General features: G+C 47.2%; 2 protein-coding genes across 4 annotated transcripts in view; one reads left to right on the top strand and one right to left on the bottom strand.

Moving 5' to 3' along the window:
* The window catches only part of ESRP1 (epithelial splicing regulatory protein 1), a 36,057-nt gene extending 20,730 nt beyond the window's left edge, over positions 1-15,327 (top strand). For 2 of the 3 annotated variants that reach the window (XM_065752070.1, XM_065752068.1), the window contains exons 14-15: positions 7,419-7,524; positions 8,897-8,979. In XM_065752070.1, coding sequence (XP_065608142.1) covers positions 7,419-7,509 — 91 coding nt within the window. In that variant the 3' untranslated portion in view covers positions 7,510-7,524; positions 8,897-8,979. Of the gene's footprint in view, positions 1-7,418; positions 7,525-8,896; positions 8,980-15,246 lie in introns of those variants that run through there. The other variant, XM_065752069.1, reaches the window with a different exon arrangement.
* A 5,392-nt stretch (positions 15,328-20,719) lies between these two features.
* On the bottom strand, positions 20,720-21,334 carry LOC136058957 (GSK-3-binding protein-like). The gene has a single exon (XM_065752793.1). It carries the CDS (start codon positions 21,235-21,237, stop codon positions 20,740-20,742), a length of 498 nt encoding a protein of 165 aa, XP_065608865.1. The 5' UTR covers positions 21,238-21,334; the 3' UTR covers positions 20,720-20,739.
* Positions 21,335-24,278: the final 2,944 nt, after the last annotated feature.

The following is a 24,278-nucleotide window of genomic DNA, read 5'->3' as shown; positions in this document are numbered from 1 at the left end:
GAATTTTTGACATGCCTCTTCAATTTGTTTGCACTGTTATTCCCTCTGTGGGAGTCAACGTGTGCAGAATGCTTTCTCGTGTCCATAAAGAAAACTTTGGCTCCTTTTTGTAAGGGATGGATTTGGATCTGCCCTTATAACTTTTGCTGCCTCTTTGTTTTTGTAATAAAGTACAATTTGACCTTTATTGTGAAAATTCTCATTTACTTATTTATAAAAGTATTGCTTTGAAGCATATGTGTACTGAGTGCATATGTGAGGCATATGTGCCTTGAAGCATACACTCCTGACCTCATGAACACCTCTTATGAAGGGCTTTTGTCTCTTCTGGAGATGCCTTCCACGGAACAAAGACTCTCGATGACACTTGTTCTCTGCAGTCATGAGGCCTTGAAAAGATCCATATTCCCCATAAGCCATAAAACACTCCTTCTCTGTCAGAAAACTTGGAGCTCTTTATCAGGTTCTGACAAGAGCTTTTCCTCTCTGGAAGGGGGTCCAAATTACTGCTTATAGAGCTGTTGACCAGTATGGACTCTGTAGCAGCTGAGATAAACCAAGCTTTCTTACTACTTGAAGCTAAACCAGTATATCTGTGAGCTGCCTGTTTTTCATTAAAATGTTTTCTGCACTCATGCATTAATTTTATAATGCCTTCTTGACTATCCTATGGTGATGTCTTGTTACCAAACTCTATCTCTTTAATGTAAGATCAAGAGAAATAAAATTCCAAAACTTGCACTGGCAATATAAAAGATGTTTCTCAGTAATAGCTCTGTATGTCAAGTAGTAGTTTGGTGTGACTTTAGGGTATTGTTTCTTATGGTGACTATAGACTGGCCACTGCAGACTTAGCACTAAGCCCAACAGCGACCTCACACTGGAATCCCACATGAGTCCCATCAGTGGTTGCTTGGGCTGTTGATTATGTTGTGTTACTGATCAGTCCCAAGTGGAAATATCCTTTTAATGTTCTTAACTAACTGATATTGTTATAAATATTGTTATAAAATTCATTGGAAACTATTTCTATGTAGCAATTCTTATGGCAATTACAAGTACCTGTCTTATTTTTTATTCTCTCAAAAAATTTCTGGAGTAAACTTGGCTGCTTTCCATTTCATGACATCTGTTTGCTATCTGAAAATTGCTTTTTCCATTGAGAGTAAATAGTTGAGCTACATACAATTTGTATATGACTCTTAATAATACTTGTGATCCCTTGTAGCTGGTATCTTGCTAGGGAAAGCAATTCTTGGTTTTTTTTTCTAATACTCATTCTCATACTTTAAAAAAGGTGCAATAAGTAATCAGTTCCCTTTCATATAGCAATTGGACCTTGTAAATGGATTTTTCTGGTTCTGAAATTTAATTCAAAAGAAGTTAAATGTGCAGCACCAAAGAGTGGAATATCCTCTGCAGTAAGTGGCGCATTTAAATGCATGTACGTGGAAAGGCAGTACAGAGCTGGTGGCTAATGATCAGACAATGGTTCATAAATCTACCTAGTGAATATTTATAGTAATCAGGAATGTTTCTCTGACTTCTGCCAAGAGATTCTATAGCTTGTGTTTTGCAAGGTCAGATTGCTTTATAGCAGCCAATTCCCTTCCCTACACAGTAATGAAAAGAGTTGGAATTGGGAAAGGATTGTTTTGTTTTTCCAGTCTATTGGAAACCACTGAAACTCTGAGACTATTCTTCATACTTTTTTTTAACTTGGTGATGAAACATGAAGATGTAAAGAAATGGGTACTTTCTATGCTTTGAAATACCAGTGAAAAAGAGGGAGAGCAAGTTATTCTGGATCTGTCAATCTTTGGTATCTCTGTTCAGCTTGTAATTTTATCTAGCAACATGTTCTGACAGCAGATCGGTGGTCCCTATTGCTGGCTATTCTCAGGCTTTTGAGGAAGAGGGTTAATGGAGGGCTGAGTTTCTCCTTTTACCTAATCCTGGATGAATAGGTGTACTAGTATGTAGAAGTTTATGAATGGCTGTATTACTTGACAACTGATGGCAAGTGCTGTGTAAATTTACCATATGGAAGATTGAAAGTTAAAGCTATAAACACTATATGCCTATATGTTCTAATGCTATTTTGATCAGTCCTAAGCAGTGCCTTTAAAATCTCAAGTTTCCATCTAAATGCTTAATTGTAGGAAAATTGTAGGAATGCACTTTTATACTTTTTATTTTTAAACAATGTTTAAAGAGTGAGATGTAAGGTGATTCATGTTCAGTGAGCAGTATCCTCATGAGACTCGTAGCCAAAAAGTGTTCTGGAGGCTGAAAACTGGTGTGGGTTCAAGTGAATGGAATAAACTCAAGGGTAGGTGAATATGCAGAAATGATACCTGTCTTTGAATTTGAAGTAACCAGAAGAATGTTCATATCCTTGGTATCCTATGGTAAATGTGTGTGCTACTGAATAAGCTGGGAAGGTGAGCTTGTTTGTCAGCATCTTTGAAGTATTTTTTTTGAGAGAGATTAGTTCTACTTTTGAGGACAATGGACTCTTCTAATGACTCTTCCCGCCATGATGAGTTTACTAATAGGGAATAGCATGTTATCCTAATATCTGTACTACTGCCTGTTGCAGTGGTTTGAATTACTGTCTTCATATCTCTACCTCCATGTTTTCCTGATATGGATTGTTTATTTTTTTTAAATTATGCACAAATGTTGCATGCCTCCATAGTCTATCACATAGTCTATCATTATCTCTTTACTCATAGGTTTCAGTCAGACTGTCCCAATGTCTGAAAGGCAGCAGAGTCATAATGCTTTGATCAATGGTCGTCTTCAGTCCAAGAGAGTAAAGTTATTTTTAGAAACAAAACCAAACAAATCCTCAAAATTCATAACACAAAAAACCAAATAGCTGCTGGTAGCAGTATCCAAGATTGACTTACGCCAGCATGGTTGTCAGTGGATGCTCTTAAAGATCTGAGGGCCTATTGTTCATGGAATATACAGAATGTGCTAATGTTCAGTCAGCAGTTCTTACTGTCGTCTTCTGACTTGTCCTCTGCAGCTAGTAAAACATTTGAATTAGTGTGAGTAATTAGCTGATATTGAAACATCTGTACAAGCTAGGTGAGGAGATCAGTTTGAGGATGGTTCATCCTTTTACGTATTTAGATTATGTTCATTGGTGTGACAGATGATTTTTTTCCCTTGTGTCTGAAGGCATCTGTTATCCACGCGGGTGGTTTTGTTTTGCTTTATTTTTTTTAACCTTCACTGGTGGTGACAAAGTAAGCTCAGGTAACTCAGAACACAGATGTTGCTGGGTGCTTCTCTTCACTCAGTGGCAGCCTTCTACTGTGGTGTGGGCTGAGGTCCCAACACTGCTGAGGACAAGCTGCTGCAGTTTTGTGGCAACCAGCGCTTCTGGTACTGTTCCATTGCTGCTCATTGTCATGCTGCTGCCTTGCATGGATGGGGCATAACAAGTTGGTTAGTTGTGCTGATACTACAGCAGGTTATCTGCTTAAGTGTGGGGATGGCATCTCTGCCTAAGAAGCTTTTGGTGTCTCTAGAGGTGGAGGTATTTGTCTTGGGACACAATTCCTTAGTACCGAAAACTTGGTTTAAAAAAAGAACCTATGAGAACAATGTGTGATATTTGTCTGTGATTAAATGACAGTTGCAGGGATTTAAATGTTTCTATTTGATTAACAGATGACCTTATGATTTAGCACTCATACTTTGCTATTTGTTACACGGCATTCCTTTCTTTAAATATGCATAAAAGTTCCAGCCTCAGAAAAGAAAGATTATTGTGGTTATGTAAATGTTTTTGCTAAGTGTGTCTTGTTAGCTTTTTGAGAACAAAGTACTGGGTGAAAGCTTACAGCTCTGGTAACGGCACCACAGAATATACTGGTTTCTCATCTCTCAAACTATGTGAATCACATCTAAAAAAGCTTTCCATCAAAGTTTTGTTTCCTCCTGCTTTGGGGCTGTTTTCCAGTAACGAGCATTATGGTGCAAGTTGGTGTATGCATGTGCGTTACAGCCACGATCTGTGCCAGCCCACAAAGTATCTGAAAACCCCTGTTGGTTGCTGAAAAATATCCCCTCTTTGTAGGAGACTGGGGTGATCTGTTGCATCTCCTTGGTTTTCTGTTTGCTGCTTGTACACTTAAGTGCATCTGAAGATGGAAGAAGTGTGTAAAACCAGTAGACAAGTCCTACAGGTTGCTCTTCTCTGCCCACTCTTTTCTTGTCTTTGTTGAAGCTTTATCTAGCAGTGTTCCCTTGTGCATTATGGTGAGGCATGTGTTGTAAGACTAACCTGCAATACAGGCCTTGGCCTCAGCAAAGAGATTAATGTAAGCTGTCCATCAGTAGTCTGATGTAAGGATATCTTCAGTATCTGTTGTCACAGAGCAGAAAATAGTTAATACTAACAACCTGAACCTTTTTTCAGCGCTACAGATTACAAAGCTGTAGGAGAAGCAGGGAGAGATCTACAAGGAGGGAAACCTGCAGATTGTCTATGCATGTACCTGCTCCTAAGTGCACATAGTGCTGGTATGCCTGTGTTCCTATCAGTTGACCTGCCAAATACTTGGCATGGGTCTGCAAATCTCCTTGGCTATGCATGCTGACTGCTCCCAGCTCTCACCTATTTTCAATATAAATCAGAGCTGCTTTGTGAGTATCATTATCTATTAAGCAAATGCACGAGGGCGGGGAGGGGAGAGATAGGAAATCAAACAGGAGCGGCAGTGATCCTCAAAGTTTCTTCATAAGATTTTAGTGATGAATGTTCAGGATCCCTTGAGGCATATAAATGCTGTCTGAATGCCAGCATCAACATGTAAGAACTTGTTCTTGCTCCCAGACTGATTTCTAAAGCTTGTGTTTTATTTTGAGAGTCTTCGGAGAGTACTACAGTCTCAGAAATATTGATTTGGAAAAAATCCAATCTGGTTGTCGATTAGACCCAAGAAGAAAGATCAACTCATATGGAAAAAAAGGCTGTATTGGGAAGTGTTTCATATCATGTTTTCTTTCAAGAACTATATTGATATGAAAACAGTTGAGATCTTGTACTGCGTCATAATATAGTGATATTCTTCTAATTAAGAATGGAGGTAGAAATCTTCTCTGACTGGAAAGGATGTTAAAGACCATCCAGTTCTAACTCCCTGCCATGTACAGGGCTGCCCTCACTATTTCAGGCTGTGCAGAGCCCCATCCAACTTGGCCTTGAATGCCTCCATGGATGGGGCTTTCCTAGCTCTCCAGGCAGCCTGTGCCAGTGCCTCACCACCCTCTGAGTGAAAAATTTCCCTGTCATCTAATCTGAATATCCCCTCTTCTGGTTTAAAACCATTCCCCCTTGTCATTATCACTGTCAGAGCATGATAACCTAGAACAGCTACTCACTTATCTTGGATGGTGTTAATGGTGTTCTCTATCTGCTGCCTTTCTGTCTTGAGTGAGCACCATTCTAAGTGCTCTGCTCTGCTGTTCCTCCCAAACATTGACACCCTTCAGTTGGAGGGAATGCTGAAATGGTGAGAAGCAGTTCTGATGCTATCTTGCACTGGAAATCAGTGCTAGTAGTGCCTTTAGCCTAACCTGTCACAGAAGCTGTTTCTCTTCAAGCTGGTGTTATGAATTAGTGAGTGCTCTTAGTCTTGGTACAGACCAGCAGCTCCTTCATTGGACACGTTTTGTGGGTAGCTGGTGGAGAGCACAGTCCTGAGGCTTCCCTTCCAGCAGTAGATGGGTACATTTGCTGTAGGTTTATCTCATTGCTGTTTAAAGGAGTCTAAAACTTTGTGATCATGTACAGCGTGTTGTGGCAATAAGGTCCAAAGTTGAATGGAGCGCTGCTGAGCAGATTTATTTTCAATCCCTGTAACGCTATTTTCAAGGTGACTGCTGAATCTTGTGTTTGAGAGATTGTGTAGTCCATATGTGTATGGATTGTGCTAGTGTTTTATTTGAAATTAGTACAGTTAGTAATGCTATGGCAAAGGCATGCAAGGAACCGTTAGCGCGAAGTCTTGCTTTGTGTTAAGCTTATGCTGGAGAGTAGCATCTTCACACAAAATCTTAACTCCCCATGGCTGTTTTTCTGACAACAAGCTCCAAAGTGGTGTAAGTGACTGCAAGTGTCCCCTGTTGGCATGAGTCCATCTCTGTTTCCTAGTGGAGCCCCCAGTGAGGAGCTGTTGATGAAGGTACCCAGGAATGCAATACCGTGGGAGTGAACAAGCACTGGATGCTGCTCCCATGGAAAACCAGCTCTCCTGCTTTAGATGTGGTTAGTAATTCACTGTTGAACTACTTGTGCAAGTTCTGTTATATTTGCTTAGTGAAACCTCTTAAAGACCTTTATCTGAGGAAAAACCTCAACCATTTGTACCCTGTGTCAAGGAGCAGCTCTTGTGTGCTGGCTCTGCTAGTTGTCATCTGCTGTGACTGAGCTGTCCACTTCAACACAGTACTGAAGATGTTTGAGGAATTTGTGAGCAGTGGGATCTAAGGGAGGCAGAAAACAGCAAGAATGCCTCTATAGGCAAATGTACTTACTGAAGGTGCAGAGGAACTGGAGAAGATAAGACATTATAGTGTAGGACTCCTTTCTACTTCCCACTCTCCTTCAAAAAGCCCCTGGGGATGGTGGCCTTTAGGCTAAAGCTAGTATTCACAAGTGTCAGTAGCTAAGGGTTTATCACAGATGTAAGCAAATGAAGGACATGTTGAGAGTTGTCTCTAGCAGAAACTTTTCCTGTACTGTGTTTAGAGGCCTGGGTTTGGAGAACAAAAGTAGGGGTGATTTTGGAACAGCTTTTATAGCGTGGTTTGGGGAGAGTGGACTATTCCAATGATTCATGTGGAAATACTTCTGAAAATGGAAGATGCTTGGAGATATGCAAATGAGATAGCAAAACAGTCAAGGTGGCCTTGAGCATGAAGTATGGAGGTTTTTCATAGTTTTTCCTTTGAATTCAATCTTTAATATATGTCACAGAATTTCACAATATTACCACAATTTCAGGGTTAAATGGCCTGCACAGACCCACCTAATAGCTTGTCCTTTGAAGACCTTGAGAGTTTCTTGGCTCTGATGGTCCAGGAGGTGTGTCTGGGTCCCTGGCTTCAGACACAGTCAGTTGTGGCTGCAGGAGTCTGCACGGTTGCCTTCAACAGGATGCTGTGTGCACCCGTGTGTTGAGTTGCTGGGGAAGCTACTTATCCCAGTGGAGTTTCTGTTGCAGAATGGCTCTTGGTACCATGGTGATAGGTACCTTACAAATGTCTAATTATGTAGTCTGAACTTTGGTATCTGCCCGGAGCTTTAATAAAGGTTAAAGTAGCATAGCTACTTGCTAGCTCCCTACTACACTAGTTTGGCTTCTGATTGCTTCTGTCTTAACTTGTGTTTGTAGTATGCATCAGAGGATGGACTTGTACACACAAGTGATCCGGCCAGGACAGTGTCCAAAGAATGGATTTACATTTCAAGGTCCCAGCAGTTAGACTTCCTTAGAGAAGGTAAGGATAACAAACCCCATGAGGCAAGTGTTGGGATATGATAAGTGAGAAGTGATCTTCAGATAGACACCATACTCAATGTCACTTTTCATTTGCTGCTCTGGGAATATTGTTGTTCTCTGCTAGACTTTGTAAGACCTTGGCTATGTTGAAGCCACCTCTGAAAGGATTTTGACTACTCCAGTGTTCTTGTGGGTTGCTGCTTCGTGTACTTCCCAGGGCTCCAACCACTTCCTCCCTCAGGCTTTGCTGTTGAGAGTGAGACCTCCAGAAAGCTGTCCAGAGACAGCGCTGATGAGTGCAGTGTGGAATGTTACTCTGCTAGCAGTGCGCTGAAGCTTTTAGGAGCAGGATGTAGTGTTGAATAGACAGGAGGAGCCACTTTTCTTAGGTAACTGCAAAATCTAGTTCTAACCCTTGAACTCTAAGCTCTGTTGCAGTAAAATGGAGTAGATGGCATTTGTATAACTGGCAGCTACTTTCTTGCTTTCGTGAGCTTCCTTACAAGACCATTTCAGCCTTTCAGGCTTGGTTTACTTGATCTGCTGTATATGAGCAGTCAAAGAGTGAAGTCACCCAGAAAGCATTTGTGGAGGAAAATGCAAGTAGAACTGAAAAAGCAGCATATTGATGGCTGCACTGTGTGCTTTATTGTGCAGCACTCTTAAAGGAGCACATGGAGGTATACTTACTGAAGTCCTTCTGTAGGATCTAGGGTTGTTGGTTGTTTTTTTTTTTAATCATAGTCACAGACATGAGAAGATTGTCTTTTTAAGCATTTTTCTTTATTCTCTTTACCTTTTCCTTGAAAACTAACAATTAAAAAAACCTTTTTTTTTCTTCTCTGACACAAAGGCAACTTTAGCCCTAGGCGTAATCCACTTCTGGGCAACATCTTCACCTGCACCTATCAGCTGTTTGGAGCCCTGTGGAGTACAGTGCATCATAAAAGTGGCTTTCCTTACTCAACAAGCTTTTTTTTTGCTTGGCTGACAAAGCTAGACCTCATCATACAACATCCCCACTCTAGCTTGAGACCCTAGTTGTATGCTTACTAGCATCTGTGCGATGGCACACTACATTCTATTCATACCTTGCTCTTTGTTCCAGATCTGGATCTGGAAAGCTGCACCTCTTGAGAAAAAGGTTCAGCTTTCACCCAGTCCAGGTTGCTGAGTTTGAGAAAGGATGGTGGCATTGCCACTTTGGGGTTGGTGGTGACACTTGATTCTGTTTTCCACAACTCTTCGGGGGTCAAGGTGATCTGTGGAAGGAGGCATTGAAATCCTATGTATGTCATATGAAAACCAAACTGAGAAATTCTTTGCTTTTTATCATGGACTCTGGTGACATGCAGCACTCTCTCGTGCAGATCCCTCCAACCTTTCTGGTGGTACAAAGAACTGCAGTGAGCCTGGAGTGGAAATCCTGATATATTTCCTGGTTTGCCACTGCTCAAACCAATTGTGCTTGAGAGAAGCTATTGGAAATGTGGAAGTTGTCATGTGGACATCTGTCTTTGAGTTAGTGCACAATTTTTACGGATATACACATTGTCATCAGTCCACCACACCCTTCACTGAGAGCACAGATGCTGAACTTGCACAATTCCTCCAGGGTTTTGTTGAATAAATAAAGTATGAAGCTGCCCTTAACATAGAAATAGTTTATCCTGGACTTAAAAACTGTAATAATAGATCCTTGGCAATATAGAAGAGCTTTTTAAATTAATCTTGCACACACATCAAACTTAAGATGTCTTCTTTTTAAGAAGTAAATCTGTATTTGATATTTTTGTTTTTCTTGTCTTGTACATATTTGCCTGATAGTTCTTTGCAAAAGAAGCCTCTGTATACTTGGTCTTTCATCTTCCCCTGTTGAAGAGAAGGGATGGGGATCTGGTGTGAAGCCCAGCACCCAGCCTATTTTAAGGGAGCGTAATTTATGTCCTTGTTACACTGTTAGGGGTATTAAAGAATGGGGTCTGCTGCAGATGTTGAGCTTCACCTGTGTTTCTCTCTCTGCCATGCAGCTCTTGCCTCTGGTGGCTGTTGTGCTTAGCAGTGCCTGTGTGAGTGCTGGGGTGGGCTATGCCCCTCTGCTCCATCTGTAGATAAGCAAGAGCCCTAAAACTCCACTGCTCTATTTCTGTGGCACGTGCAGTGCCACCTCAGTTTCTGTAAAGCACCCTGGGCATGGTCTGCTCATGTTCCTCTGAAGCAGCGACTGGTTATAGGACAGCTAAATCCACAGCAGTGCTTTGCTTTGGAAGAAAGTACAAGGGGAACAAAGAGGGTGGCAAAGCAGAGAAAACCTTCCAAACAAGGCAAGTGATGGTGGAAATTAGGCAGTATTTATCTTCAAAAATCAATACTTTCCCCCTTCATTTTCATTCCCTTTCCCACTTCTCCTCTTTATTCTGATGCCAACAAAACAGAACTGCGCTACCATCTCAGTAATCTGGATTTTCTTCTGGGATGCTTCATGCTGTTAAGAGTCTCATGTGCCTGAATATGCATTTTCCTTAGGTTTTTATAAGCACTTAAGAGTTGCTTAAATTGGGTTTTGTCTAATACTATTCTCTCTGGTTGATGTGCCAGTCTGAGGAGTTCCTGCAACTCCCACCAAATGTTTGATTCTTCTGTTGGCACTTTTGCTTGAGGAGTGATAGAAAGAGGGCAGTCTCTCCTGTGATCCCTTGCTCTAGCAGCCCGGCAGCACCAGCATGCCCTGTGCTCATGGGAGGCCCAGAAATCTCCAATGGGATCTGGCACTGCACATAAGGAACTCTTGCTTTTTTGAAAAGCAGATAGAGCCTCCTTATCAGGGGGAAGACCTTTAGGCAGCCCCTGGAAAAGCATTGTTATCAGTGCCTATTTGGCCAGTTTTGATAACAGCAAAGCTTCTTATCCTACATTTCCTACGATGCAGTTTGAGCCACCAAAACCAGACTGTTTCTAAGCTTTTGAACACTAAGAGAGTTCTATTTTGGTCTGTGGATGTGGGTTTTTCTTCTTTTCAAAGATTACTTTACTAAATACGCATTGATTAATACAACTTGCAAACAAATACCCCAAGTCTGTGAGCATGTAATTAGTACTCTAACAAAAACTGCATCTGGTGTGGTGCCTGATATCCCCACATCACTGTGCCTAGAGTGGGCTCAGCTCCCACTACAGGCGCTGGGAGTGTTCAGAGTGATTCAGGCTGGCTTCTGCATTCAGGCTTTTTTCTTCACCAGCTCTGGTTTGTGATGGTGTGGTGCTGGATTGCAAAGCAGCTGCAGAGTCAGAGCTGACCTGCTCAAAAGGTCTGGACTGGGAATCAGCTGTAAAGAAACACCAGGGTCATGTGAGAAAAAGTGATTAAATGCCAGTAAAATGTATTATTAATTTAGTACCAATCAAATTGAACATCATTTACTTCTGTGATGTGTAGACCATGCATGTCAGCCTGACTGGGCAGGATGTGACAGCTCTGAGTAGTCCCCTGGAACATCAATGAAACGCGCCCTGAGTTTGGCTACCTAGGACATGGCTGAAACCCTGAAATATTGCTTGGGAGCCAGTCCTGGTTAGAAGACCCTTGCCACTATGATAACACAAGTTGTGGATGAGGTAGTTTTACTTAACCAAAATCTCAGGTGGAAAATACAGCTCTAAACAGATGGAAAAATCCAGAAACAGGGAGCTGGTAGATGGGTTGTAATACCTGATTCATTTTTACAAAGTGACGACGAGGATAGAAGACTGGACTCGTGTTTGTTACTGCTCTGTGACTTCAGATGGAAACAGATGATCTTTAAGATCTTTTCCAACCTAGCTATTCAGCATAAAGGCATGCTCTGCTGTGATATAAAGCAGTGATGCTTTATAGACAAAACTTGGCTGCAGCCGAGGTTTCCAACTCAGTCTGATGTTTGGGCCTCAGGGTTTCCTTTCCAGGTCCTTGAGGCAAGGGAAGAGAGCATGGGGAGAGCTGGGGACTCCAGCCACTCAACCCGTTTGTGTGGGTGAATTCAGAGTGGGCAGCAGGCCGGGGTAGAACACAGCTGCTCCTGAAGCCCAGATGTGCCCTGGGAGCAAGCTCTTGGTCACAGCAGGTTTGGCTATAAAGCATCACTGCTTTATCTTTTAGAACTAAAATAAGTATTGGGGCTGCCAGCAGGAATTGTGATGTCAGTGCATGCAGTGGTTTGGGATGGAGGGGCTCCTGCTACTGGGTCTGAGGGCTGCCCACTCTGCATGGCTCAGTGCCACCTTCTGCAGAGTGTGGAGCCCTGTGACAGCCCCTGGGCTCGGGCATCCATGTGTCACCTTTGGCAGGCAAGTGGGCGGCTTCTGTTTGCTTTGGCACCTGCAGCCAATGGGCGTTATCTGCAAGTAGGAGAAAGTACAAACAGCTTTTATCAAGAAGGAGCCAGGCAGCGTGCCCCCACGGTTCCAAGCCAACTATTTAAGCCAATCTGCAGGCTTAAAACTGCCACCAGTTTATCTGCAAAACCTCTTGCAGCACAGAGACCCGCGCTATCCTCTTATGGTCGTTGAGACAAAGTGCAACGCACAGGGCTATGCTCTCTAGTTGCATCCAAGCAGTTCTGCAGGGGCTGCTGTCTGCATCCTGCAGTAGGGACAGCTGTCTGCTTGATAAATATCACCAGCATGGGCCAGGGAGTGCTGCAACACCGCGAAGGGTCCTTCACAATGCTCAGAGGATGAAAACTATTGGCACTGTTGTGATTTGGAAGCTCAAATAATAAATGATTCAACAACTGTACAGTTACCATGGGGATGAATTCTCATTGAGCCTAAAATTACCGAGCTGCTGACATGGACCTATTTTTAGTATCAGCAGATGTGTATCTTTAAAAACATCAGCACAAGCCTACTACTGTGTGTTTGGGTATGCATGCGTGCTCACGCGTAATTGAGTTTTCTGATGCTGACAACAGAAGCAGAAATAAGGGAACGTCTGATGGCAGCACAGACAATGCAGCAATTTGGGCTGGTGGTGGTGAGTGGGAGCTGCAAATAATACCTGATAAATAAAGCATGAAAAGCAGACAGGTTGCCAGTGTGTAACCAAACTAGTGAGCACAGCCCTATCATTACCACCAGCCACCACGCCGCAGTAATGGAGTGTCTGTGTGCAGTGTCTGCATTGTCACAGCCCTGCTGCTCGCAAAGAGAGACACAGAGCCCGCACAAGCTGCAGGAGCTCCTGACTCTCTGTGGTCCCTGTGCCTTTCACACTTGAGGGAGGACGTACGTACACACGTAAACTGGCTCTGCTTAGCGAACCAGCCAGGCAAAAATCAAGCAGTGTGTTACGGCAGGGGAGAATAATAGAGCACTACAGGAAACAATTCAGCAGTTTTGTTCAACGGCAGACAAGCTGTTCAAGTTTCCCAAAGGCAAGGATGGAGATGAGTGAGTGCGCTGTGGTGTATGATAGCAGCCAGTAGTGCACTGCTGCACGGGTGCCAGTTGTGCCTCACAACAAGTGATGGGAAAGAGCAGCAGCTCAGCTGAGAGAGAGAAGGAGAACTAAGGATGGAGAAAAGCCCTTCTGCTACACATATCTGGAAAAAAAAAGAGAACTGTGAATGGTATTCTGTCTCAGAGCAGATGATGTGAAGGGGCTTGATGAGACCATCAGTCATTTCCCATTTTTAAGATTTAATTAGGGAAGGACAGCTGGAGTTGGCTCTTCAATACGTGTTGGCCATATATACTCTGCTCTCGAGTTCATGCCTCTATTGCAAATGTCACTTGGCTAAGAAATACCATAGCGTTCCACTGCTGTAGAGAACTCCACCCACTTTTTTTGGTATAACTGGGCTTGTAAAATTTGGGGCTTGTGGGAGTTTTGTTTTTCCTAGAAGGAGCTGTGGCAGGCAGCCAACCAATGTTCCAGGGGAGGTTTAGAGATGCTCTCATTCACAAAGACTGTCTGAGCAGCTTGGCCACGTTACCAAAGACTAAACTGAGAGCACTGAGGGACCAGGATGGCTGAATTGCCTGGGCCAGCCCTACGCAAGGAAGTCTGTGCGTGGGCTTCCCTTTGCTTTTCTGTATGCTCCCTCCTTGGGCACCAGGCTGGAACATATTCTGGTAAGTCACTGGTTCACAACAAACCACCTCCTGATACTGAGGGTGTTGTCAGCTCTTGTCGAGTCCCAGGGCACTAGATTTACTGAGACAACACCTGCTGTTAGGAGCACGATCCTAGCAATGTGAGGGATGGGCTTCTTCCACTCTGGAGGAGGGCTCTCTCTTACTCTCCTGGGAACCAGAAATAACCCTTACCCTGGGGCACACATTAACATTGCACCTGCTTGTCCCCTCTTAAGTCCAAAGGTAACAAGAGGTGACCCAGATGTGAGCCGTGGGGGAATGTTTGAGCACCAGAATTGTGAAGGTGACATCTGGTGCTTTCTCTCAGTGCTGGAGGAAAAGATGCAAATCTACCTGAGCAGCATCGGCTGATCCCTGACTTTCCTCCCTGTAGTGGATGAGCAACGGGCACCTGGGGAAAGGCTGTTACTACCTCTGAGCCCTCACAGATCTCAGTAAGGAAAAGCAGAACCTCAGTCTTAAGGAAAACAAGGAGAATGGTGCTGTGAAACACAGGGCCATAAATGAGAAGGCTACTCGGGATTAATTGGCCACGAGGTAGCAGGAAAGAGTCTTGAGAGTGCACTCTTGCACTGGATTCCTTCTTACTAGGATTTAAGGGTTTAAGGAGGTATTAGGTGAATTTTGTTCACAGCATTAGAGTGGAATATTTTACTTTAAGTGGATGTGCCAGCTCTGTAGGATAATTCAGGCTGGAAGGATCTCAGGAGGTCTCTAGTCCATCCTCCTGAGCAAAGCAGGGACAGCTCTGAGGTCACAGGCTTCATGTTGTGCAGTGTTTGATCCAGCTTGACCTTGAAAAACACTGTGGATTTTAAGGAGCCTGTGCAGCACTTGAAAAACATGTTTGTCCCATGGGGGAGAAGTTTCTCCTTATATCCAGGTTATAAGGATGTGGAAACTCTTTAACCAGACCCTTCGTGCCTCAGAAACACCATCGCACACAGTGAGAGCACTAACCAGTGGATGACAGCAGTTGCTGAAGGGAAGTGGCTGCAAGGCAAGGTGCAGGAGCTGAGGCAGCATTCCACAGGGATTCAGATGTCAAGCACTGAGGCATCAAGCAGCAGCAGCACGGGAATAAGTATGGTCAAGCCCTCAAATGATTGTTGTTCTGCTGTGTGCTGGAGGCAGCCAGTGAAAGCAAGAGGTACACATCCCAGAGGTGCTGAGGGCACCTCCCTGCATGGAGGGGAGGGCAGGAGGAAAGCGGCCCAGGGGAGGCCTCCCCGCACTGGAGCTCTGGTGACACATCAGAATCACAGGCCCAGGGGAAGCTGCTGTGAGCTGGTTCTGGTTTTCTCTGCCCTATTACTGCTTCTTCTCCTCAGGAAGCCTGTTTGTGCCTGCAGCTCTCCAGATGGGCCTTTAATAGCCTCTTTCACTGTGGGGCTCCATAATCTGCTTTCAGCACACTCCTGATCTCCCTCCCCAAGAGTTAGGGGAGAGGGACCGAGGCTTGCACACATCTCACAGGGTTTCAGTGTCGGTAGTTTGGCCTAGAGTGCCTGGAACCTTTATTTTTCCCCAGAATCCTTCACTTACTTCTTGTGTTGGGTTCTCTCTGTCATCTTCCATTTCTCAGCTCCTGCCCTAACTAGAGGCCAAAACCCAACAGTGCAGAAGGGATATGAAGTTGTGCTGACCGAGGGGAAGCTCACCTGCCAGAGGCCCGAGGAGACCTGGGGCCATTCCACCATTCAGAGGGCATGAAGCAGCTGACCAGCACCCCAGCTACAGAGCCACAGAGCTCAGCATTTCAGTGCAACGATTGCCAGAGTCCTCTAGATTTAATTACATGGAACTGTCACTTATGACAGATCAGCTCTGGTGTCAATCCATTAATCTCCTCTGCTGAGTCACAGACGTTTGAATAAATTGGAGTGGACTACTTGTGGAGTTGTAATCGCCCACTGAACATAGTCATTCTTTCTGTTTACTTTTAACATTCAAGCTAAACCTCTCTTCTCCAGTTTAAAACTTTCTAAAATGTATGTGCTTAAAAGCAGTGCCTCCTGAATAATCTCGTTTGCTGTATGGCTGTGCCTGTTGTATTTAAAGGCAAAGATCAGTTTGTAACATCATTTCCACTAAGATACAATCCAAAATGTTTTCACCTCCTCTGTGAGGACAGGCTGAGAGAGATGGGGATCTTCAGCCCAGAGAAGAGAAGGCTCTCAGAAGACCTTATAGCAGCTTTCCTGTACCTGAAGGGGGGCTGCAGGAATTCTGGGGAGAGACTTTTTGTAAGGGCAGGTAGCAATAGGACAAGGGGAAATGGCTTTAAACTGGAAGAGGGTCGATTTAGACTAGATGTTAGGAAGGAATTATGTACTGTGAGGGTGGTGAGACACTGGCACAGGTTGCCCAGCGAGGTTATGAATGCTCCCACCCTGGAAGCACTCAAGGCCAGGCTGGATGGGGCTGTGACAACCTGGCCTAGAGGGAGGTGTCCCTGCCTACAGCAGGGGGTTGGGACAAAATTAAGTCCAAATACTGATCATCAAATCCAACATCTGTAGCTCCTCTCCAACAATAGGGAGAAAAATAAGGGGAAAAACAAATAGGCACAAATGTAGAGGTGGGAGTGTCTCTCTCTTATTTCCATTCTGCTACTGGTCTGGCAGCCCCCAGTCTGCCATATCTCTTTTCTTTTTTTAATGGGAATAACATTTCCTTGTCCTACGACTCAGCAGTAGGGACGTAGATCAGGCTGAGGATGGAGCTGAGGGTAACAAAAAATGGTTTGTATGGGGGGGGCATTGGAGGAGGGTAGTTGTTGGAGCGGGCTGGCGGAAGCTAACAGAAGAGCTACAGCAGCAAGATGTGAAGTACACATTTTTTGACCTTCCAAACTGACACACAGACCACACACCACATTGGCAGGGCATACCTGCACGCTGCCCAGCAGCTGGGCAGAATGCCAGCTGCTAAAGCTGCCTCTGACAAGGGGAAAGGATTACACACCCCCTCGGTTTCCATCCTCCCAGAGAACCTGGGGACGTGTGCACATGTGCTCCATCATCCGCTGCAGCGCTGCCTGATTTCCTGTGGAAAACTGCTAGTTTTGTAAAACCAAAAAGCCATTTCAATGTTGATTTCAGAGCACTAATAACCCAAATGTTCACCTTACATTAGAGCCCGTGATTCTGCAGGTTTAAGCCTTGAAACTAGAGCAACTGTTGTGATGCAAGAAGAATAAGTCTCGACCTCTTGTAGGAAAATGCTTAGAGCAGCAAATATGTAGCATAAAGCCAGCCAGGATCCACTTCCTCTAATTAAAACGTTTTCATGCTGGTGCTGTTTCATCATGTAACACCAAATGAAAAATGTGCTTCCTAAATTGGATGCTGCTCCTAAACGCAATGGCACTGAGCTGCAGGACTAAAACCTCTTCAGAGCACAACATCCAGCAGAGGCCACCAGGGACAAGACGATTTTCTGCCATTTGTTTTGATCACCGATGTCCTAACGCCTACAGGAGCGAAGAGTACCCTTGGCTAAGTGTATTACTCCATCAGAAACCACCAGATTAGATAAAGGGAAGCAAAAATAATACAGTTTAGAGCCAGGATATTGCATAAGGAGCCACTAATTCTCTGTGCCCTGGAGCTGATGAAGCCTGGCTTCCTGTAGCTGCCTCTGGTGTGGATTCTGCAGTGTCTGCTGCTGTGGCTGCTCTGAGGGCACCACATCCCTCCCAGCACATTGCCTTTGCCCACAGCATCTGCAGGAGTGTGCCACTCAGACAAATCTTTAGTCCATCGCACAGCAAAAGCATCACTTTTGGGAGCATTTCCAGCTACGTAGACAAAACACAGGAGGAAATTCCCATAGAAGCTAGGAGGAATTTTTCTGTTCTCTTCGTCTCATGTTGCTGCAGCTGGGATTTCACCCCTGACTGCTGCTCTACAGTGTACAAATAGGGCATGAAAGATACTTGCAACTCATCCTCCGACTAACAAAACACAAGGCCTATAGGAATTAAAACAGACCTGGGCTGTCCAGAAGTGAACGAGCTACCATATTGGAAGCCAAATGGAGAAACATGTCAAAAAGTACTTCCTAAAAAGCAACAAATGTGCTTAAAGGAAAAGCAACACCATGGAAAAATTGCATGGAAAAAAATCCTGTTTCAAAGTGAAAGATTACACCCACATACAAAAAACAAACAACAAAAAAGGCCCAGGAAAGGGGAGAATGCAGGAAGGGTGGGAGAATCACAGGGCCAGGGAATGAGTGGGCACAAGGGACTCCTGTCAGATGGACAGAAATACTCAAATTCAGGTCCACCCCCCAAATACACCGCCACTGTCCCCAAACATCTTCTCGAATGCATGGCCATGCCATACCACTCAGTACAAATGCCACATGGTGTTATTTTTCAGCCCCAGCTCATATGTGACCTGCAGTGAAATCTCATGTTTGAGCAGGTTTGTCCTCATGAGATAGAAAAAAAAAGGTGGTGCTAAAATGTAGCTCAGTGCCTATCATGAAAATACAACTTTCTTCCGCTGCTTTTTCATTGACTAATGAAGACAATCAGAGCAACCATGAAGGCTGAATTTTGCACATACTCAAATCTGTTTCTCCAGAAACCAAGCAACTGGTAACTGAGGGGAAGGACAGGGTAAGCAAAAGAAACTCCACAACACAGGTATTAAAGCTTACAGAAATGCTTACTTCACAGCTCAGCCTTTGGGCACCAAAGCCGATGAGGACTTTTGTATCAAAGCTGGTTTTTGTTTCATGCTCGCATAGCACAGCACAAGGCTGCACGACAGTGTCTGAGAAATTTGCAATGAATCAATGGAAACATTATGGCCATCGGTCCAATGCGGTGTCACACTTTGATCCCAACAGCAAAATAAGGCACATTTGATGTGTTTCCCCAAGCCAAAACAACACGTGCACTGTTTCGAATAAGCCAAAGTTAAAGCTTTAAAAGGAAGATGTACAGGATGGAAGTTACTGGTGTGAGCTGGGGATGTTCAAATTACAAATGATGGAGATGCATCAGTGAGTTCCAGAAGCTGTCCCAAATGAGAGCACAAATCCCTGTGTCCAACCATCCAACAGCTCACTCCAACCCTTCCCTACATGCACCGCCCTGCTGCTCACAAAGGGAAAGTAAGAGCTATTTCAGAAGTAATTTAGGAAGCTTCAAAACCAACCCATCACTGTGAGTTTTATTAGCATCTTTTCTAAGCCTCACTCCAACCGCCAGTTTATTGAGAAGTGTTATTCTAGTAAAATCCTTCCAAGGAATGGCTCCGGGCTTTCAGCGACTACAAAGGACACTTGTAAAGTTAGCTGCTCTCATTAGTACACAGGGCTGAGGTCTGCCGTGGGGGGGGGGGGAAGGGGAATGCAGAACCGATGCATAATTATCAGTGGGAAGAAACCGCAGGCGGCCCAGCAGCTCCCAGCATCGCAGCTGGCAGCACGGCCGTGTGACAGCCCCACTGGCTGCGCTTGGGCTGTCCTCCTGCCCCCCTCCTGTGCCCCCTCCATCCCTTTGGGTGCAGGAATCCAAGTGCTCAGCCCAAGCTCATCCCGCTGCTGGCACAGTGCGCACGGATCTGGCCGACCATCCCCAGGGCACATGCAGAAGCACAGGAGTGCCGTTGGCTTGCAGTTGTATCTGAGGCTGGGGTTTGGTTCGGGGGTTACGTTCTCTTGAAGTTTTCTTCCTGGATTAAAAAGGAAAGAGCAACATCGCACAGAAAGCCCCAGCGAAGCAAGGACGGCCTCCGCACTGCGTTACGCGTTCGAGGTGAGGGACTCGCGGCACATCCGAGCCCATCCCGAGGGGCGCAAAAAGCAGCACAGGTTCGGAGAGAAAGGACTTGGGATGTCCGTAAGGAAAGAGGCTCCGCGAGGCGCTGAACTTCTCGTGCATTTCGCGTGCCTTGACACGGATACGCTGCGTCCTGCTCATAACCGAACCGAGATCCGGGCAGCGGTAACGGCTCCCGAGGAGCGCGGCGGGCGCTGGGGCAGAGAGACGCGCAACGCCGCCAAGGGCACGGGGCGGGCACAGCCCCGAGCGCGCTCCCGGACAAAGGCGACGCCGTCCCCTCCCGCAGCCGGGGAGGCCGGGGGCTGAGCCGCGACTTGGGGAGCCCGCTGCGTTCGCCCCGGGTGCCGGAGCCCGACAACAGCCGCGCTGCATCGCCGCGCTTTCTGTATCTTTTCTAAGAAGCGTGCCCTTCCCGCTGCCTATACCCCTGCCTCCTTTTGTCCTCTCCCCTAAAAGCCGAACCCCATCTGCCCACGCAGCCCTCGGTGCGGTCCGATCTCCCGGCTCCGAACAAAGGGGCCCGGCGGAGGGCCGCAACCGCTGCCCCGCAGCTCTGCGGACCGCCGTGGGCTTTTTTTTTGTTCCGTTTCTCCCTCTGCAAAACGGACACCGTCCCGTCCCCCGCCCCCCTCCCCCGACCAGCCGCCGCGGGTTCGTTCGCCCGAAGCGGAACCCGCTCCCCCATAACAATGAGACGCGGAGCGCACGTACAAACACGAGCACGTTTATTCGGTACAGACAGGTTCAGTGAGACATCGTCCTGCGAACCAGGAACACATTGCACACACTCCGGTACGAAGCGCATAAATGGAACCAACAGCCGCATCCCGTAGCGGAGCTATTGAGAGTCTGTCGGGGAAGGGGTGGATTTTTCTTTTTTTCTTCTTTCTATTTTTTTTTCTTCTTTTTTTTTTTTTTTCCCGTAGAAAAGCCCGGTTCCGGCGGCCTCCTGGAACAATGCGCTCCGGCTGCAGCTCCCGTCGGCCTCACAGGGTAAGTCCAGCTGCCTTCCTCCTCCCGTATTCACATTTTTTTGTTTGTTTGTTTTTGTTTCTTTCCCGAACTGCTTCATACAGCCACGAAGTGGGGGAAAAACAGATTACGATATAAAGTCTCAAATAAAAACCAATAAAAACCTCCCGCCGGTCCGTTATTGCGCGGGGCTCCGCGGCGCTGGAAGGAGCGGTCCGCCGGGCGGGGGACATCGAGCGGCGGGCATCGGGAATGGCGCGGCGGGCATCGAGCTGCGGGCATCGGCCCCTCGCCCCCGCCCGCTTATTGCGGGGCCGCTGCCGCCGCTTCGCCGTCCCCTCCGCCGCTCCCCACGGCGGCCGCCGCCAGCTGCAGGCGCCGCACCGCCTCCTTGATGAGGTTCCCGGAGAGGATGAGCTGCTGCAGGAGCCGGTGCGGGTCGTCTTCGTGCGGGTCGGGCGGGCCCGGCGGCGGCCGCCGCTGCTGCTTCCTCCGGCGGGCGGCGCTCCGCAGCCAGCCGCGGCCGCACAGCTGCTTGGCCACCCGCTGCTGCTCGGGCCGCGGCGCGGCGGGCGGCGGGGCGGGCGGGCAGCAGCGCGGCGAGTAGGGCGCGGCGCGGTCGCGGGCGCTGCCCGGCCCCGGCTGGTGCTTGGGGCCGCGGGGCGGCGGCGCCCGCTGGGCGCTCAGCTGCAGCACCTCGCCCAGCTTGGCCACCAGCGCGTCCACCTCCTTGGAGCCCGCCGGCCCCACGGCCACCGAGCGCTCCAGCAGCAGGAAGCGCTCGCCCGGCCGGCACGGCATGGCGGCCCGCGCGGCGGGACCGGCACCGGCACCGCCGCCGGCACGCGCGGCTCCGGCGGCTGCGGTCGAGGCTGGAGCTCGGCCCGCTGGGGTTGGTTTGTAAACAATGGGTGACGCGGGAGCCCGGGCGCCTCCCACCGCGCCGGGCGGGAGGGGGGAGGTGGAGGGGGGGGGGGGGGGAAGGAGAGGTGGGGGCGAGGCCCCGCGCAGATCCGCCCGCCCCCGGCTCCCGCCGCCGGGACGCGGCGCTCGGCCTCGGGGGGGACCCCGCCGCCCGGCCGCTCCCGGTGCTGCGGAACGCCCTCCGCTCCGAGCCGCCCACCTCCGGCCGCGGCCCCGCCGCGCCGTCCCCCTCCCCCCCGTCCGCGCGGCGCGTGGAGCGGCCCGCTTTCAAACCCCGCACCTCGGGGCTCGGGGCGGGGCGCTCTGATTGGCAGAGGGGCGTGAGGGGGCGGGGCCGCGCCGCTGCCGGGGGTCCCTCGGGGCCGCCCGAGCCCTTTGAGTTGCGCGCTTCGGTGCTCCGTCCGACGCGGCGCGCGTGGCCGTGCGCTTCAATCGGAGCGCCGATACGATGCGGCGCTGCCGCGCCTTTAGTTCTCCTGCACACCAGTGCCTTTGGGGTCTCGTCCCCACCGCCTCCGCTAGCGGACGCGAAGCGTGTCACTGCACGGATGCAGTAGGGGGATCGATTCCTGTTCCACGGGAGAGCTATATTCAGAGCACCTCCGAGTAGGTAATCTGGTATTCTGTACAAGCAAAACTGCAATAAGCCGCTGCAGCTTATTCCGGCCTATTCTCCTCCCACAAAGCAAAATAAGCCATGCCAGCAGAAGCACGATTACATCTACAGCTAGGGCTTTCGTGAGCCCAGCAGTGATCATCACAAATGGCACATGAGCGCAGAATCCCATGCCCTCGGATCTTTTTTCATGCAAAACTTCAGTGGTGTCTCCTTGGCAATCGACCGGCTAAATACCCAGCTAAATACCTGCTGGGGATGCGAGGGCTGAATCCACTGAAAATATTTACACTGGATGCTGCTCATCAGGGCTAATAGCTTTCCCACCTCTACAAAATGAGAGTTGTAAATTTGCCTGAAGGGCATTTCAGTTTGCTGTTCTAGAGGAATTTGTGAACCTCATCCACTGCTTTGGAATTCTAGCTGCGCTTTGCAGCAGGAGTGAAGAGCTTAAATGCTGGAGAGTACAACATTTCCCACATCTGGGCTCACGCTGATTTGCTTACAAAAGAAAACTGTGCCGTGTTGTGCTCAGGTCTGCAGGCTGGATCTCTAGTGACCCTTCTGGGGTTAAACCCAAACCTATTCCAAGAGCGATGTCTGCGCTGTCCACAGCCGTGCTCAGATGTCGGTGGCAGAGATCACGAGAGCTGCCTGCTGGCTGTGAGCTGCTCGCTTGTGCCTCGCAGCCGGTGGAAGCAAGAACACCAACAGTGAGTTCTGCAATAATGCGGCTGTCAAACATATATGTGCCCCAGTGCAGGGGCTGTGAGTGTCAATAGCAGGGTTGGCTGCTGGGTAGAGGCTGGGGTTCCCTGCACTGCAGCCACGAAGTCCTTTGGCTGAGCCTCAGGTTAGCTCTAGCAAGGTTTTGGGGTGCGCTTGGGAAACATCATTCCCATTCGGACTGGGAAAATCAAAGGGAACATACTTTGCCATCCAGTGCTGGTGGTGGGCTCTGGAGCGCTGCTTTTGCTTGAGCAGTTTAGCACAATAGTTTTAGCTATAAATGAAAAAAAAAGACAAAAAAATTGTGGATAGGAGCGGATTCTTTTAAAAATAAAAGGGTGAAGACAGTTGCAAAACTGTTGACAACGTTTTTCTGACCACTGACAGCATTTTTCCTGAGCGGTAGTTTGAACATCGCTCTGGGATTCTGCTTTTTTTTTTTTTTTTTCTTTTTTTCTCTGGGGTTGATACATTTCTCTGCATTGTCTGCTTCTGTTCTGGGGACTGCCAAAATTACCACGGCAAATGGTTGTCTCAGTCATTCTATTAATGAGATTTTACAGTTGCAAACAATAATCGGTTCCTTTGCTTTTATTACTACAGCTCATCTGCTCTCTTCTTTTGCATTCATCTGTTCACATTTTTAGCAAACAGCCTTTAAGCTATTTTTAGTAATCCTTGACTTTGAGATACCTCTGGCAGAGGCTGGAGCCTGCAGGTTTCATGAACAAGCACTAATTGTGTCCATTATGTGTCCGCCATCAATTTTAACATCATTTTACAGAGTATCCTGCAGGCATGTTTCGTTTCAGAACAGAAAGGTCCGTTTATAGACCTTACCTATATCCAAGGTACTGATCCTGACAAGGTGGACCAGCGGGTGTGACCTGAGCTTTAAACCTATTAAGAACAAACAAAGAAAACCCTTAAATCCCGCATGAAGTCTGCAATCCGGTGTAATCTCAGCTGTGTAAGTGGGAGTCCTTCCACTGCACGTTTGTATGTGTTCAGGATCATTGTGGGCAGTGACACAGAAACAACAGCGCAGCCGATGCGCCGTGAGAAATACGCTGAGTTTGTGCAGGTGTTTACATTTCCAAACCCCGTGTGCTGGAGCTGGGTGATCTCTGATCTCAGGCTTCAGTGTTGCGTGTTAAAATAAATCAGCCTGATAAGTTCATGAAAGAGGCTGTGGAGTGTTGCATCATGATGGTAAAGTATTTATAGAGTTGTTTATGAAACAGTTGGAGGGCTTTGCCCTCAGCGAACCCCGGGCCGGGGAGGTCCTTTCCAGCCCTTTGTTTCCATGGTCGTTTCTCATGTCTTTTATTTTCAACAGAAACTTCTGTCATATCTATTAAATATGCAGAGCTTCTCTTCATAACAATAGATGCGGTGCCAGTGACTGATGCTTGTGCAAAGGAAATTAATTTCCTATGCACGCTTCACAATGCAGAGTGGGGAGAGGCCAGAATGCCATCCAACTAAGGCGAGTTTAGATTCCCCAATAATCGTTTTGTAACCTGCATTTATAATACATTTCCAAGAACAAAAGACATTCCTTTAGAAACAG

This window comes from Cyrtonyx montezumae, unplaced genomic scaffold (genome assembly GCF_038088225.1).
Source record: "Cyrtonyx montezumae isolate F1298 unplaced genomic scaffold, pur_monq_1.0 scaffold_8, whole genome shotgun sequence".
Lineage (NCBI taxonomy): Eukaryota > Metazoa > Chordata > Aves > Galliformes > Odontophoridae > Cyrtonyx > Cyrtonyx montezumae.
The sequence above is the reverse complement of the archived record's forward strand: the minus strand, read 5'-3'. Positions and strand labels throughout refer to the sequence as shown.